The sequence below is a fragment of the Lycorma delicatula genome, chromosome 11, assembly GCF_047948215.1.
Source record: "Lycorma delicatula isolate Av1 chromosome 11, ASM4794821v1, whole genome shotgun sequence".
In the NCBI taxonomy this organism is placed as follows: Eukaryota; Metazoa; Arthropoda; class Insecta; order Hemiptera; family Fulgoridae; genus Lycorma; species Lycorma delicatula.
The window spans coordinates 9,757,606-9,774,413 of NC_134465.1; the positions used below are offsets into that span (position 1 = coordinate 9,757,606).

General features: G+C 26.9%; 1 protein-coding gene across 1 annotated transcript in view; it reads left to right on the top strand.

Annotated features, from left to right (window-relative positions):
- The window catches only part of LOC142332503 (dynein axonemal heavy chain 1-like), an 897,921-nt gene that overhangs the window by 852,820 nt on the left and 28,293 nt on the right, over positions 1-16,808 (top strand). Inside the window, exons 36-40 of the mRNA XM_075378951.1 lie at positions 5,862-6,055; positions 9,290-9,444; positions 11,528-11,783; positions 13,030-13,140; positions 15,385-15,564. Coding sequence (XP_075235066.1) covers positions 5,862-6,055; positions 9,290-9,444; positions 11,528-11,783; positions 13,030-13,140; positions 15,385-15,564 — 896 coding nt within the window. The remainder of the gene's footprint in view (positions 1-5,861; positions 6,056-9,289; positions 9,445-11,527; positions 11,784-13,029; positions 13,141-15,384; positions 15,565-16,808) is intronic.

Sequence of the window (16,808 nt, forward strand, 5' to 3'; positions counted from 1 at the left end):
TATGTATTTCTGACTGTGTTTTCACATTGAATGTCTACTTTGTTTGAATTTTTGTATTGATTATTAATGTAATATTCTGTTAAATAATATTTATTAATAACATTCTAGTATTACTATGCATTTGAAAAATAAAGATTATAATTATGAAATAATCAGTTATCCCTCTATTTTATCCCTGACCCTGAGGTCAGGGTAGAGTATCTCTCTTTTGACCTTGGAATCTTAATGGTGTGTTGAAGAAAACTCACTTTCTTATTATTCAACATTTGTTTCTTGTTGTGTTTAACAATAATGAAGATTGTTATTTGGGAAAACTAAAATTGCAAAATATGTCATATATATTCAGAAAAGTTGACTAGCACTGACCATCATAAAAAAAGGGTAAGGTAACTAACCCAACCAACTAAAGGGTAGGTAATGTTAAAGGACTAATGACCACTTTAAACCAATTCAAACTGTGCCTATTAAGGGAGCTATGATTTTTTGTCTTTGAAATCCCATTTTTCCACCCTCTGGGCCAATGGTTGGTGATATAAAAAAGCTTTACTTAGATAAGTTTTAGGCCCTTATCCAAACAATAGTAGGAACTTTAAAAGAATTTGATTTGTTATCTAATAAGAAAGTTAAAGTGATATTTTGTTTTTTCGAAAAAGCCCCCAATTTCTACCTCCATGGTTCGATTTTGCCCATTAACCAACTCGACCGAGATTTTGGGGTCATTATATTTTATATAATTAACTTAAATAATAGCTTAATAAACTTAAATAACTTTAGAACTGACGATGGTTTTGGGGTCTGGGAAATGTGAAATGCAAAAATATGTCAAAATTTTCCGAAAGTCAAATCATGGTACCCATTACAATTGATAGCTCTCTTATGAAATCTATCTAAAAAAATTTGGAACTGAGATAAAAGTAGGTGAATTAGAGTGTATTTTTTATGCTGAATCTTAAAATGAAATCAGTTTTTCATCACCATCAGATTTTTAGTTATGAACTTTAAAATATTGAGAAACTTCTTAAATAATAGAATACGAAAGTAATAATAATAATTCCTATTAAAATTCCTACCTTTATTTTTTGTAGATGTTTACATTTATCTTAATATATTTTTTCTTATTTTCCTTTTGTGTTCAGTGAATTCTTCTCTTTTTATCATCCAGCAGTACTCACTCATCATAGATTCATCACATCATAACGTTGTTCCGTCTGCAATATATCTTGATGGAACCTTTCTCCTTGTTCATCACTGATGTCACCCGAGTTTAAAACGAAAAGTCTGAATGAGAATGTACAAAATGAATTTTCAATGACATTCTGGAGACTAAATTTTTGTAGTTCACAAAGAGTTCATTTATTAGCCAATCATGGTTTTCAGCTCTTTTGTTTCCAACTAAACCGTTGACATCTTTGAATGACTTCCATGCTGCTAGTTCTTTAGGATTCAGTTTGCTGTGAAATATATTTTCATGAATTAATTTTCTTATTTGTGGCCCAATGAATATTCCCTCTTTTAATTTGGCTTCACTTAATTGTGAAAACAATTTCAGCTAAATATTTAAATTCATCTCCATGTTTATCTATTAATGTTAACAAAATTCTTCATCAGGCCTAGTTTTATGTGTAGAATAATATGATCTGCTTTGACAAGGGAAATATTTACAACATTTTCCTTTACTGGGGTAAACTGATTTCTTTTTGGTCAGTCTTTAACTGCGTAGTGTTTATCTGTAGCCCAACTATCCCACAAACACAAGAAACACATATATTTTGTAAAGCCACTCTGAAGACTGTGAAGAAACCCTTTTGTTTTCAGGTCAGCAATGATTCACCATGAGTGTTCATCATACTAAATAGCTTTCAAAATTTTTGATATACTTTCATAACGTTTCTTTCATTCCTACAGCATGTGCTACTAGTATAGAAGAAAATTTATTTGAGTTATGCAACAACACAGACTTTAAGCTTCTTTTTGATGAGTCTATAAACAAATGTCAATCATGAATAACATATTCAATGTCCAGTTCAGATATTAGCCCACTAACATCATAGCAGGAACAAATTAAACCATCTCTTCTAGAGTATTTCAGTAAATTTTCATTCCGACTTCTAAATACTGAAATTTTAATATCCTTGTTCAATAAATTCCATTCTTTAAGACATGAACCTAGGAGTTTTGCATGTAGTTACGACAAACACAAGTCACGAATTAGGTTTCTCAGTTCTGCTTGTGTAATGAAGTGAGGTAAGGTTTAGTATTTGATTCTTCTGGAATGTAATTAATATCTATTGAAGTTGAAGATTCATTGGTTGAGCCTTGGAATCAGAAATTTCTTTCCAAGAAGTTTGAGCAATCGGTATCAGTAAATCAACACCATGAAGTACTGGTTTCATAGCTGAATGAGCATTTGGCTATGCAATACTGCTTTTATTTTTTTAATTGAAACCTGTAACATTTTTTAAGCAAAAATAGCAGTCATCATAATGGTTAGTACACTCTCCCCAAATCATAGGTATGCCAAAAGACAAATGCTCTTTTTTCTTTTTAACCACTGAAAACAGTGGTTAAACATAGCAGTGGTTAAACAGTGGTTCAAGTTTAACATAGCACTTGAAGTATGCTACATGTGGAGACCAGGATTTATCTTGATCTCCCAAGGGACATTCAAAATAATATTTGTAAGCAGTTTTCAGCAGACTCGTTACTTGTTTTCGTTGACTTCATGGTGAATTCTATGCAAATATAACCAAAAATATTTGGAGAATTTTTACAAGCCCAGTTTTTTTTTATTCATTGTAAAATTCAAATTGTTGTTTATTTGAATGAAAGTAAACTGAAATATTACAGAAATACTTAACTTAATTATAAAAACACTTAAGTTTTAGTTTATAAATACTTTATGATTATAACTAATGTTATAATCATAAAGTATTTATAACATATACTAACATTCTTCGAACACTTGAACTATGCGATTGTAGTGATGCTGAGAGACGACGGATTGACCGATGTGGACTTCGAGTGACAGCATCTTGTAAAGCTTGAACATTCTGTGGTGTACGGATGGTTCGCTCACGTCCTGGAGGTTTCTTTTTCATTGCCGAACCAGTTTCTTCAAAATTAGATATCCATGTTTTAATTGCATGAGCTGATGGAACACGGTCATGCCGTCCCAGATTAAAATGACGGCAAAATTCTGTACGCGCTCCCTCCACACTGTCATTGTTTTTGTAAAACGCTTTGATAGCAAATGCACGTTGCGCACGACTCCAAGGATCCATGATAACTAAATGGCAGGTTAGGTTAGAGAGGCTGGCGCCACTTATCAAGTGGTACCAATCGCCCACAGCTACCAACACAACTTTCAAAATTTCCCGTTTCTTTGAATCATTCTGTATTTATAATTATTTAAAATACTTCATAAAATTGTTTTACCATGGAGTGCAGTAAAACACAGCATGAAACACACACACACACACACACACGCACACACACACACACACACAACATGCACACATGCATGCGCACACTACTTAACAAATCTTGATGTTCAATAAAATAATACCAAAAATTGTTCTGTAATAAAACTTTTTCACTAAATTTATGGCATCACTTATGAAACAATCTTTAAAGCATGTGTATGAGAGAACACTACCACAACTAAAGAACACAGTAAGTTATACCAAGAGCTGAACTCATATTGAAAAAAATTTCATTACATTGAATTACTCATTACTTGGCTCACTGACATTTCTATACATATCTGGCTTGATATGAAAAACATCATTTAACTGTTGTGTATCAAATATAGGTGGTCTACAGCATGCATCACAATGTAAATGAGATGTGAATAAGCAAACGTATAGATGTAGTAATTTATTTATATTGTTTGTTCCACAAATGATGGAACAAATAAATTTATGGGGGTATTATAACTTAAGAACGTTACGTGATGGATTGTTTTGGAATATATATTCAGATTCAGCATATCAAATACTATATAGAACACCTACTCCCTTTTCAGCTCCAAATTTTATGTTAAGCAGTGTAATCAAAAATTTTTTTCAAAAAATCTACCCTCGCCTCTTAAAACTGAAATAAATGTTTTTTGTTCTTTTGCTCTATCTCCCTTTATTTAAAATACTTTTCAACATTTCTTTTCTGAAATTGTACAAGTCGTATCTAATAATTTTTATTAATAATAAGTTGTCTAATAATTTTTTAAATTATAGATCCCAGACTTAAAATTTAGAAAGGTTTTTTTTTCTTATTTTAGTCTTTCTTGGAGGATATGTTAGATTTAGAGAAAACTTTAATTAAGGAAATCTGTTAAGCTTGATGCACATATATGAAAGTTTTTAGAGAATATTTCAAAATCTATTCCCACCTCTAAAAATATACATTCTGTAATTTTTTTTCTCTATCACATAAAGAGTTATTAAAATTAAAATAGCTATAGCACTTATATTATATTGTGGACTCAAAATAAGAAGCAAATTTTTCATTAATTTCATAAAAGTTATACTTTATTTTTTTAATATTTTAAAATAATTCTTTTTTAAATTACTTTTTTTAAAAATTACTTGTTTATAAATAGATTTTTCTTAAACTTTTTCCACAAAGTAAGGAAGCCCCTAAAATCAAAAATTTTTTATTTAAAAAAAATTTTAAACATCAAAATTGAAGATTTAAGCATCAAAATTCCTAAATTTTGATGCTTAAATCTTATTTTGGTAATCATGACTTGACTGGCATAGCCAGGAACTTCATGCAGTACTTTGCTAGCTTTTCCTTTTGTATAGTTTTGTTTTAGTGACAAAATGTTTAACCAGAAAACATCTAGACTGGTCTTTTTTTGTTGGTAGGATGTATGGGAAATTTTTAAAAATATTTTTATAGTACTAATTTTATTATTACTAACATTATTTAAAATATCATTATACCATTTTGCACTTGGCTCAAGATTGTAGTAAGGAGCCCAAAAGAGGCCAACTCCCTCGTCCAACTTTTTCATAAAAATTGCCAAATGCTGACCATTATTTAAAAGATGAAAACCCTCTTTCAAATTAAAGACCCTCTTACACGTGTATTTCTCCTTTAAAATCCCAAACTTCAAATAGATTAATTTTTTTTGAGTAGAAGGAGGGTCTTTTATTTGAGGAAAGTGACTTAAGATTTTATTTTCATTAATAATTTTCTTTAAAAATATCCCAGTAAAATTTTCTTTAAATTGCTTGTTTTCACCTATTGATATTATTTAAAAATTATCTGGTATAGTTTTCCCTAAAATTGCTACCTTGATACAATAATTTATTTTTTTTTTTTTTAACCTCCAGGTCCACCTGGAGGTTAGGTATGCTTCAGAGGATGAGATGAATGATTTGTAGTGACAGTAATTATTAGTTAAGAAGAACTACTTCACTTCCTTGTTTAATTTTTTATAAAAATTGTTAAAGAACCAATCACAGAAATCACAGAAATTTTGTAATTATATTTACAAAAGTCACCAAACCAACTTTCATGATCCTATGCGCATCAGTTAAAAGTTTTAAGCAAAATAGACAAAAGTACATACAATCCCACATCAGTCTCTTTAGTTTTTTTTTTTTGACTGAAATGCTAAAAAATTAATGTACAAAAAAATTTGACATATTAATGACCTCTTACAGTATTTAGTATTCTATACTAAAATAGTTTTAAAGTCAAAAATTTTCAAGTAATGTCAAGTAAAAGAGTGCATTCTGTTATGAAATGGTAATATAACAAAGTTTAGGTTAATTATAAACAAGTCAGTTAAATAAGTATTTATTAATTTTGGTTTTATTAATTTTTTTTTACTAATTTATGTAATTTTTTTTTAGATGAAATTGAAGAAAGAATTGTGACTATTAATGAATATTTTACATTCAGCCTTTTTACTAATGTATGTCGTAGTTTATTTGAAAAGAATAAATTACAGTTTGCATTTCTTTTATGTGTACGTATTATGCTTGAAGCTGGAGGAATTAACTCTCAAGAATGGATGTTCTTTTTGGCAGGTGGATCTCCTGTAAAGGTGTAATATCTTCAATATTTATTTTGTGTTATTAAAATATATCCTGTGATCCTAGACTAGCTGACTGATAATTGGTTGCTGGAACATATCATAGTTATATTAGTTCTGTTGCTTACACTTATGTTTGGTTAATGAATAAGAGAGGTATGATAATAAGTAAATGACTGATCATTACTTTTATCATAGATCTGGTCTTTTACACTTCTCTAGTTTTATTAGACTTTGTATTTTAGTTGCTAATTTTTACATTTATGAGGTTCAAACCATATTTCACCTGCTAATGAGTATTTTACTTTTTTAAAGAAACTATGTATATCTTTGTAAATAACGTAAATGCAACAGTACTGATTATATGAATTATCGGGCATTCCTCTCCTACATTACATTTCTCTAATGAAAAGACTTAGTAACTATGGTATCAGACAAGCTGCTTAAAATAGGTTAAAGTCATTCCTTACCAACTGTAAACTAAGTAGCTGAAATTTCATCTTTTGATAAATAATTGCACTTGTAAAATTTAGGTCCTAACTTTCAAGAGGCACTTTTTTAAATGCTTCAGGGGAATGTCAATCTCTTGCTTTTTTTATTATGTATTAGTATATTTATTTATTAGTGAGCCATTCATTGTAACTCTTTTCATGTACAATACAACTGTATCTATATCTGAAGATAATTATTTAAAAGGGGTTAAAATTGTATGATAGCAGCTCAAAAAATTATTGACTGTAACCATCTAACTCTAAATACTGATAAAATCATTGCGTTTAGGTAGACATAACATTGCTAATTAGTTGGATAGAATTCCCATTAATGATAACGCTGGTATTTTTTTTGCCCACAAAGTAAAACTTGAATTCAGGTGTTATTAGATGACAAGTTCTCTTGGGATAACTGAATAGATTTCGTTTGTAACAAAAATCAAGGCATACTGTTTTGCTCGGAAGCACCAAAACCAGCCAATAGAACTGTTTTTATATAATTAAACATAATAATTTGACTTATTAGGAAGGATATTGATGTGCTTGTGTTGCCATTTTTAATAAATTTCTGAACCATTTGAAAAATTTTCCCACCAATTTATTTAAAATAGAATCAAACAATTTTCTTTTATGGGAACAATATTATTCTGTCGATGAATTTTTAAATTATACTAATTAAAAACAAAACAGAAAACTCACTTTATATGTATCCTGTTCAATATGTACATAAATAAGTGCTCAAAATAATTTTCAATAACAGCTGAATTTTGAATTATTTTGTAGTAATCTTTTAAATCTAATGTATTTACCTCAACTTTATTTCTATTGTTTGGGTTTAAATAAATAATTTAGACTTTAAAAACAATTTATTGTACATTGAAGTGATTTTTATAATGTATTTTTATGTACCAACCAGAATAAAAATTTATTTTTTCTCCTACTATAGATTGGATGAACTTGCAAATCATCCCACCTCTATGGTTTTTTTTAAATATCCATATTAGTCCAACAAGAAAATATTTTATCCTTAGAAATACATGTTAAGTCAGTCCATTTCAAATGGCCTGACATCCATTACTTGACTTTTTTTTTAAGTTTGCATATTCATTACCTGATCTTTTGGCAGTTAGAGATAATTAATTATCAAAAAATTAATATCAAAGTATTAAAATATTCCAATTTTTACATTCAGTTTTATAAATAGAGCAAATTTTATAAGTCACTACCTGCAGTTATATCTTTAGACTATAAAAACTAATTTTATTTGTCAATATCTTTATTTGTCAATCTAAAGAAATTAGTCTCATATAAAAATTGAAAAGTTTCATTATTTGAAGCCCAATATCTCATTTGAGCGACTTAAAATATATTTAAGTTCAGTATTTTAGAGTACAGCAGTAAAAATTCTAATTATTATCTGCTGTTATTCCTACATTTTTCAGAATTATATACTAGATTTTCATGGGAGGGAACCTATCTTCCTCATAGCATTGGCTAGGTCATAACAACAAGCTACCATTACTGTTCAATTGAATTCACACACTGAACTGGATCATCACACTCACAATCGTAACTTACCACAATCTGTTTTGTCAATCACTTGGAAACTGTTTGTTACTTGCTGCTTTCACAGTATGAAAGGAGGAAAGAAAGAGGTATTACATGTATAAAGACTAGCAACAATGTTTAAAGTTAGCTCATCTCTTCCTTATTCTCTATACATTCATCTCTATAAAAGAGTGGCACTCAAAAAAAAAATATATATATATTAGGTTCACAAAAATATGAGAGCCCTGGTACAGTATTAATAAATTGGCAAAAATGAGATTTTTCCCCGAAAAAATGATTAAAATTTTTTTGCAAATTCTAAAATATGCATGTGATGACTTAAAGAAATCTTTTATACTTGTGTGTATAAAATGATGGAGTAAAAATATTTGGAATATTATTACCAACTAGTAAATCTAAAGGTAATGTATGTGTTAATTAAAAAAAACTACGTTTATTGATTTTACAATATCTATGCATTGGTATCAAACTCTAACTTTCTCAGTGTATTTTTTGTATTTTTTTGTTACATTTTTGTTGTTTTCCACCAGGGAATGGATATGCTGTAGAGTAATTAATTCTCCAAAGATGATAAACATGTTAGAATGTTATATTTGTTGGTATCCCTGTACAATTTCAGAAGAGCTGAACTGATTTTCATAAAATGGATATAAAAAGGACATGTCTTAATCTTTGGAATAACATTGGAAATATGACGGAATTTTGGAAAACAAAAACTTATATGCTTATAATTCATAGATAAATATAAAACAAAATTATCTTAAAAACAGATAAAACAATGTTATACATGACTGATTATAAACTTAAGATTAATATTACTTTTTTTTTAAATTGTTACGAAAATATTAACATAAATAATGTGAAGAACATTTAACAATTAATAAGTAGACATCAAAATTAATGTGAATAGTTTCATGAATTATTCCCTAGAAAGTGAATAAATTACCAATGATCCAAACAGTTTGGGATATAGAAAATTTAAAAAATATTATGTACTACTTCTAAAACTATTAGCATCGATGACATTTTTAATATTTGTTATTTATTTAGTTATGTCCTATGAATAAATGTTGTTCAAATGAGTAATATTTTTTTTCTAGATAAATTTTTGTTTAAAAAAGTTAGTTAATTTTAATATGTATAATTATTTATATATATTTATCAATATTTTTTTTTTTTTTTTAAGGCACTCGAAAATCCTGCTCCAACATGGCTGTCTGTTCGTTCTTGGAGAGAGATTCTTTCATTAGAAATACTTGAAATCTTTCAAGGTTTTTCTGAAAGATTTAAAAATAATGTTGAATATTACAAAGAAATTTTTGATTCTGAAGAGCCTCATAGGTCATTTAAGTTTTTTTTTATTTATGCATTTAAAATTATTTTATTTCTCTGTTTAAATGTTTGCATTTCATTATTAAAAATTTCAAACTTAGTGAGAGTTCAGAAGTTTATTACTTTCTGAGTTTTTTATTATTTAATTATTTTTTCTATGAAACTTGTTTTTCATGCTTAGATATGATGCAAAAACTAAACAAAATTACTTCTGTAAATACAGATCAATTTTCATAATAGTAGACAATTTTTTTTTGTATTATATTAGTCTAATGACTATTTTAAGATTCACTACACAGAAGAATAATTTTTTAAATGAGTGACATTTTACTTACATTTATATAGATTACTACAAATAATTTTCAAATCAACCATTCAGGTAGAAATAAAATAATGCATCTGTTTCTACAAATAATACAAGAAAACTAGGTATTACATGATTAAAAATGTTACAATTGTAATCTGTAATTAATGAAAATATTTAATTATGCATAACAGTCAACAAAATCTAACAGTTTTTTTGTTATTTGTTAAGGGGAATCTATAAATCGAATAAGAGGAAACATGAAATAAAAGGAATAAACATTGTATAAAAGGATAACATGCATCATGTTTTTTAGCAGTGACATTGGGTTATGATAATTAGAAGTAGTTGAATATATTCATTATTCGACAAAGCCAACTAGCTAGTACAAATACTAGTGTAATGTCTTCTAATAAGTACACCACTGGAGAATTTTTTATAAAAAAAGTGATGTCTTTCAAAAGAATTATTTTCATTTTGTATTCATTATTTCTTATTTACTATTTATTATGTAATATTTGTTATTTTGAGAATAACTACATATTAATTTGATTGTTGTATTGTCAAATGTAGGCATTTATTACTGTATTAATTTAAAACTGCTATGTTATATAAAAAGTATACTTATTTCATTACAAAGTAATAACAACTGCAATTTATTGATCATTAATTCAGCTAAATAAAAAATAATTTTTCAATATATTTCAGTAAAAAATTAAGGTTTTGTTTTTTGCAATTATTCTCTATCTGTAGTATGTAATAATGATTTATAGTTATAACCTATCATATACAATGCAACAAAAAGAACTGTAGTCCTTTTTACAATTCACTTTTTATATACATTAACTGACAAGTTTAGTTCCTCATATGAATAATCAGTTCACTTTGTTATGTTAAACATGTCTATTCTTTATTTGTATACCAGTTTATTAAAAGACAACAAAAGACATCTAAATAGCCTTTTTTTAAAGAACAAATGTGTTTGATTTACCACAGATTAAAATGATGTCATCAAAATCAAATTTTTCTTGGGTTGGCTAAATGAATTAATTATAACAAAGTGTTTTGTAGTATTTGAGATTTTTGCAAAGTAATTAATTAAAATTAATTATTGATGTGATCAATTTGGAGAACGCATAAAATACAAAAATTCACATCGATTGATTTGTTAAACAGTTATTAATAAATGCCAACGTTATGGAGTGAGACTGTGTTTCCCAACATTGGGTAAACTATGGGAATAGGTTATTGAACATGGTTTTCTGAGATTTTCCAGTTGTTATCGAATTGTCAGATTGTAAGCGATGCAAATCGATTATCATATTCAACCCTGACTCCGAAACTAATTTGAAAATTTTAGAGAGTTTTTAAATAATTAATAAAATAAATTTTTGAGAAAATATTGCATGTATAAATATAAAAATAAGATTTGTTTATTGATCTAAATCTTACCATGCTCTTATTACTACTAAAATATTTTTAATGTTTTAAATTTTTTTTAAAACCTTAAGTTAGTTTGCCTGATATTCATTCAATAAAGATATCTTCTCAGTTTAATTTAATTCTTTTCTAAACTCTTCATGGCTAATGATAGGAGATTTTATACAAGTTCTGAATACTAGAAAAGAATTCTAATATTTTTTGATTATAAACTGAATTAATTTGAAAGTTTTTAATTGAGATCAAACAAGATAATAATATATGCTGGAAAATGTATTTTCATCACAAATCATTTTTACTAGAACTTAGGAAAAACCAATAATATTTTTTTTTTATGTTTATAAACAGGAAACGTTTACCACAGCCTTGGGATAAGAAATTAGATTCTTTTCAATTTCTTATTGTATTAAAATGTCTCAGACCGGATAAAATTACTAATGCTATGCAAGATTTCCTAACTAAACACCTTGGTTCTAGATTTATTGAACCACAAACATCAGATTTAATTGCAATGTATCAAGAATCTCGACCTAATGTACCATTAATTTTTGTTTTATCTCCTGGTACAGATCCAGCTGCTGATTTATATAAATTTGCTGATAAGGTATGTAATAATGTACATTTTAGATTTTATTTTCTACTTTTTTTTACCTTTATAATTATTATAGTCTCCACAGTTTTTCAACTCCAAATTTTTATAAATCTATACTGATGCCATATTTATCTGCATATTTTCAATGGTTTCTTTTTTTTAATCAGTAATGTCTGTTTTCATACCTTTTTATTCATTAGAAATCTTTAAGTGAAACATTTTTTTTTTTTTTCATAAATACAAGTACTCTTCCGTTTTATTCAGTTATCTAATATATTTTTTTATATTACTGTCCGTGACAGTCTTTGGGCAGAATTAATTATACAAAATCTTTAATGACATATAAAATCAAATTTTCTTTGAAATAGATATATTTTTATAAGAGTATTTTTAGGTTGCAAAAGCAATTTAAAGCATTAGGATACAGATTAAAAGTGTATATCATTGTAAAGTTCATTACAGTAATAAAATTTCAGACATAACACTTTCTTCATAAAAAAATTTTGGTGTTACATATTCTCAGGAGTAGGATTTAATTTAAGTTCTTGTCGGATATAATTAAGCTATTACAAAAAGGTAGAAACCAGTCTTAAACTTTTTTTGTAGGATTATTGTATTTCTGTGAATCCTTTGGATTTATGTATTATGTGAATATTTAATCAGATATTTATTAGTATTATTGTAGTATATAAAATACAAATTTCTAAAATATCATATTGAGAAAAAAGTTGAAAATAAGTTGATAGATTACAAGCAAAGGTTTATAATATATCATATTTTAAACAAAATTAAAATTTTGAAGCAAATAATTGTAGCAAAACATTATTCCACTACAGTTAAGATTAATTGAACTAAGTGTAATAAATATTGTAGTATTCAAAATAATCATATAGTTTTTCAAAATGTAGCTTTCATGTCATAATGCTTTCAATCACTTCGTAGCCATGTTCAGTGACTGATACTCTTATCTTAATATTATCAGTTGTTACTGGTATTTTTTTTCTACTTACACACATTTAGTACATAATTGAAAGTGCATTGTATTTGTTAATTTATTGTGTGTTTGCATATTTCATATTGTACAAGTGATTAATGATGTGATCGCGCATGATTAAAGTGATTAAAGATGTGTGTGCGCACGCATGCACACACACATAGTTATAAGAACATTATTAATGTTGTCTCTTGTGTGGCTGTGGAGAGTTTTTTTTACTTGTAAATGTAATTAATTTTATTTATCATTTAATATTTTTTGTAGATGAGAATGACTAAAAGAATGTTATCAATATCACTTGGGCAAGGCCAAGGACCAGTTGCTGAAAAAATGTTCATTGAAGCAATAGAAATGGGCAGTTGGGTTTTCTTTCAGGTAAGTTTTTTTTTATTTTTTGTAGTTCTGTTAATTACTTTACTTTATTTCATAAATAAATGACACATAACATAAATTATTTTGTTTGAAAAAATTCCAATTTTATTCTGCTTTATATTTTTATATGTTTTTTGAATTATCAATAAAAGTCTTAGTAAAGGTGTTAAAAATATTCTTATCTCAATTAAAACTGATTACACCCTTACTCCAGAATAACCTTCAGCCATCTGACTGACATGCTGTTCAAAAAATTCATCTGAAGTATACATAGCTGACACATCATTTCTTAATAGTCTCTTTTAACATCCAAAAAGAAAATTTTGATGCTTGCCAACTGTAATTTTTCCCTACTTGCTACTGTCTTTTCCAGTCATTCAAAAATGACCTTCCTTTCAAACTGTCTTTAATTTTTGTAAGTAGGAAAGTCAAGGGCAAGACCTAATGATTAATATTGATTATCTGTGCCTGAAACTCCAAATTTTTCAAAATACTTTTTTGTGCAGTTAATTTCCTCCAAATAGAGGGCAACTTTCCTCAGCTTCCTTTGCCATTTTTTTTATATATCTTTTAATCAATATAAGAAGTTAAAATTGAATTTTAGATTAATTGTTCATTATATCTGAAGTTAACTCTAGTCAGTCCTTTCTTCCTAAATTTAGTGTTTTCAATTTTTTAGCTGTGAAACATTTTTCGCTACACCATCACAAAGGCTGGTGTTTGATCTCTGAATGATAGTTTGTATAACTATGCTTCATAAACAGTAATCTGATTAAAAAAACTGTCAATTAGCATATGATTTATTTCATTATCAGATCTAAAATCAATATTAGATAATTTAATATTCTAATAGATCTTTATCAAAATTAGATATGATTTCTTGATCAGTATCTGAATTCATAGTTGTTAAAGAAATGCAAATACTTAGAATTACCTTAATTTATATCCAGAAGAATAGTTCTAGTATTTATGGATAAGAATTGTATTATTTTATATTCTTCAGTTTTTTCGACAAAACAAAAAACCACTACAATTACATTAAAAAAAAAATGTATTATTTAAATTTTGGAAAATAAAGTGGACCAACATATTTTACCTACAATAAAATGATAACATTCATTCTTTAAGAAATGTTTTTAGATTAACTTTCAGTCAAGAAGTTTATAAATTTTTATTTTCCAGTATATTACATATTGAACAGTTTTCTTATCCAATGAATTTATCTTCATTCATAGAAAAAACATTTGAAGTTTTTTTTTTAAATCTGACCAGCTGTTTCTTTTTTATCCTTTTTTCATTAATAGTTATATACAATTTTAGAAGTTACATATAATTTATAGACATTGGTAGTTATGGTATAAACGTTCAAAGAACGTGCCCTAAACACACTTACCACTGACACACACACGCGTGCGCGTGCATGCATCATGCACATGCACATACATACATACATGGGCATGTGTATGTATAAAGATGTGACTACCAACTTTATAAATTCATTGCCTTTTGCTAAGTCTTTAACTATTGACCCATTAAAGACAGTCTGCTTATAGTTAAGTAATAATACCAACATGCATCATTGGATAGCCTTGGGGTTAGCATCTAGGATTTTTTTTGTTTCTGAATTACATTTGTTAATATTAGAATGGTTCTTTTTTTATTTTAGATGAAATTTTGATTGAAAGAATCCCATCTCAAGTTAAATTAACTGTTGAATTAGAATCTTCAAATTATCATTCAATTGTTTTACTATGTTTTCTATTTAAAGATAATAATAAGCCTCCTCAGAAATGTTTTAATATATTTTCACAATTATAAATGCAATCGGAACAAAGAATAAATATTTTATTTGTTACTGAACAGAATAAAAGGAACTGCAAAATGGATCAAAGGAAATTGAGGTAGAATCTCGATTGAGATTTATAATCTCGATTATAAAATTCTCAATAAAAAATTCTAATGAAAGTAGAAAAGATGAAAGACTATTATTGAGCAGAAAAAGAGCTATGAATTTCATTTTAATGGCTATTAAAATAACTTTTAATAAAATAAATTGATTTTTATTTAGAATAGTAACAGTTTAGATATATAGAGTAAGCTAGAAGATAATTGTTAAACAATTGAGATGAGAACTTAGTTTTAGGTTTTAATTCTATTTTTAGGATTTTTATTTCTAAATTTATTAATACTGATGATTAAATTGAATATTTAAATATGTGATTATTTTTTGCATTTTTATTTTTATAGAATTGTCATTTAGCACCTAGTTGGATGCCAAGGTTGGAATTTCTTATTGACAACATTGATCTTGATGTAACACATCGTGATTTTAGAATTTGGTTGACTTCTTCACCTACACCATCATTCCCAGCATCAATATTACAAAATGGTAGCAAAATGACTGTTGAGCCACCTCGTGGAATTAAGGTATTAATATACCTTAATTTGTTTAAAATAAAATTGGAAACCAATTATATTTTAAACAAAGACTTGTTTTGTTCATTTATGTTATTAAAATTGTCACACCAGAACAAATATGAATTGTTTTTTATTTAATGAATTAATCCACCAGAAGCTTATAGAGAAGCTTGTGGGAATATAGACATGGAGTTTTGCAGCATATGAGTAATTCCATGCCTGATCAGAGTTCAAACTCAGGACTCCCAGATGAAAGGGTGAGACGCTACCACTCTGCCACCGTGATGTACAAATTTAAATTCTTAAATTAATTATTAAAATTTCATTGACTTTAATATCAAACTCGATGTATTTTGAAGTTGTGTGTAGGAAAGTTGTTGTTATTAATATCTTGTCACAAAATTAAAAAAAAAAAACATTTTAGACTGAAGATTAACTTTTTGACCTCTTACCTATTACACGAGTATTTATTTTATATAATACAGTTTTGTTTTTTTTTTAATACCATCTCTTAATAACTAAGTATAGGGTTCTAAAGTTAAATCCCCTAATGTTAAATATACAACTAATTGACTTCTGATTAGGAAGGAAAAAATTCTTCAGTTGAGTAAACTCTTTTTTTTTAATTAAAAACTGCTCTAGTCTTTTGATAAATTTTTTTTATGATTATAAGTATCAATGTAATATAATAATTTCCCATGAATTCTAGCTTGACATAACTGTTGTATTCTAACAGTATTTTATGGACTTTCACAAACCTATTTGTTCCATTTCTTCCATTGTAATTATAATTGTCTGAAATTCTTTTAAAAATCTGTATATCTACAATTTATTATTTCATAAGTAAATAATGAAGGAATGGTGGAACAACCATTAATTTAAATTAATAAAAGATTGTCTACAGTTTTAATATTTATTCATTTGTTGCCTAAAAACTACCTCATAATTTTATTTATATAATCCTAAATTCTGTTGATTATTATATATAAGAGATTATCTATGCATAATAAACTTCTCTAATCAGTTTATCATTACCAAACCTAGATAATTATTCCTAGAATAAAAATATTTTAGCCTATTTTTTAAAAATATAATTGTATATAGTCATTTGAAGAGAGGTTATGATGATAAACTATTTTATATAAGAATTTTATTATTTATGTCTGTTCTGTAGCACTATTACCTACTATTAATATTATCTTCCTATTTACTATTAAAATTAGATTTATTATCATTTGTTTATCATTACTATA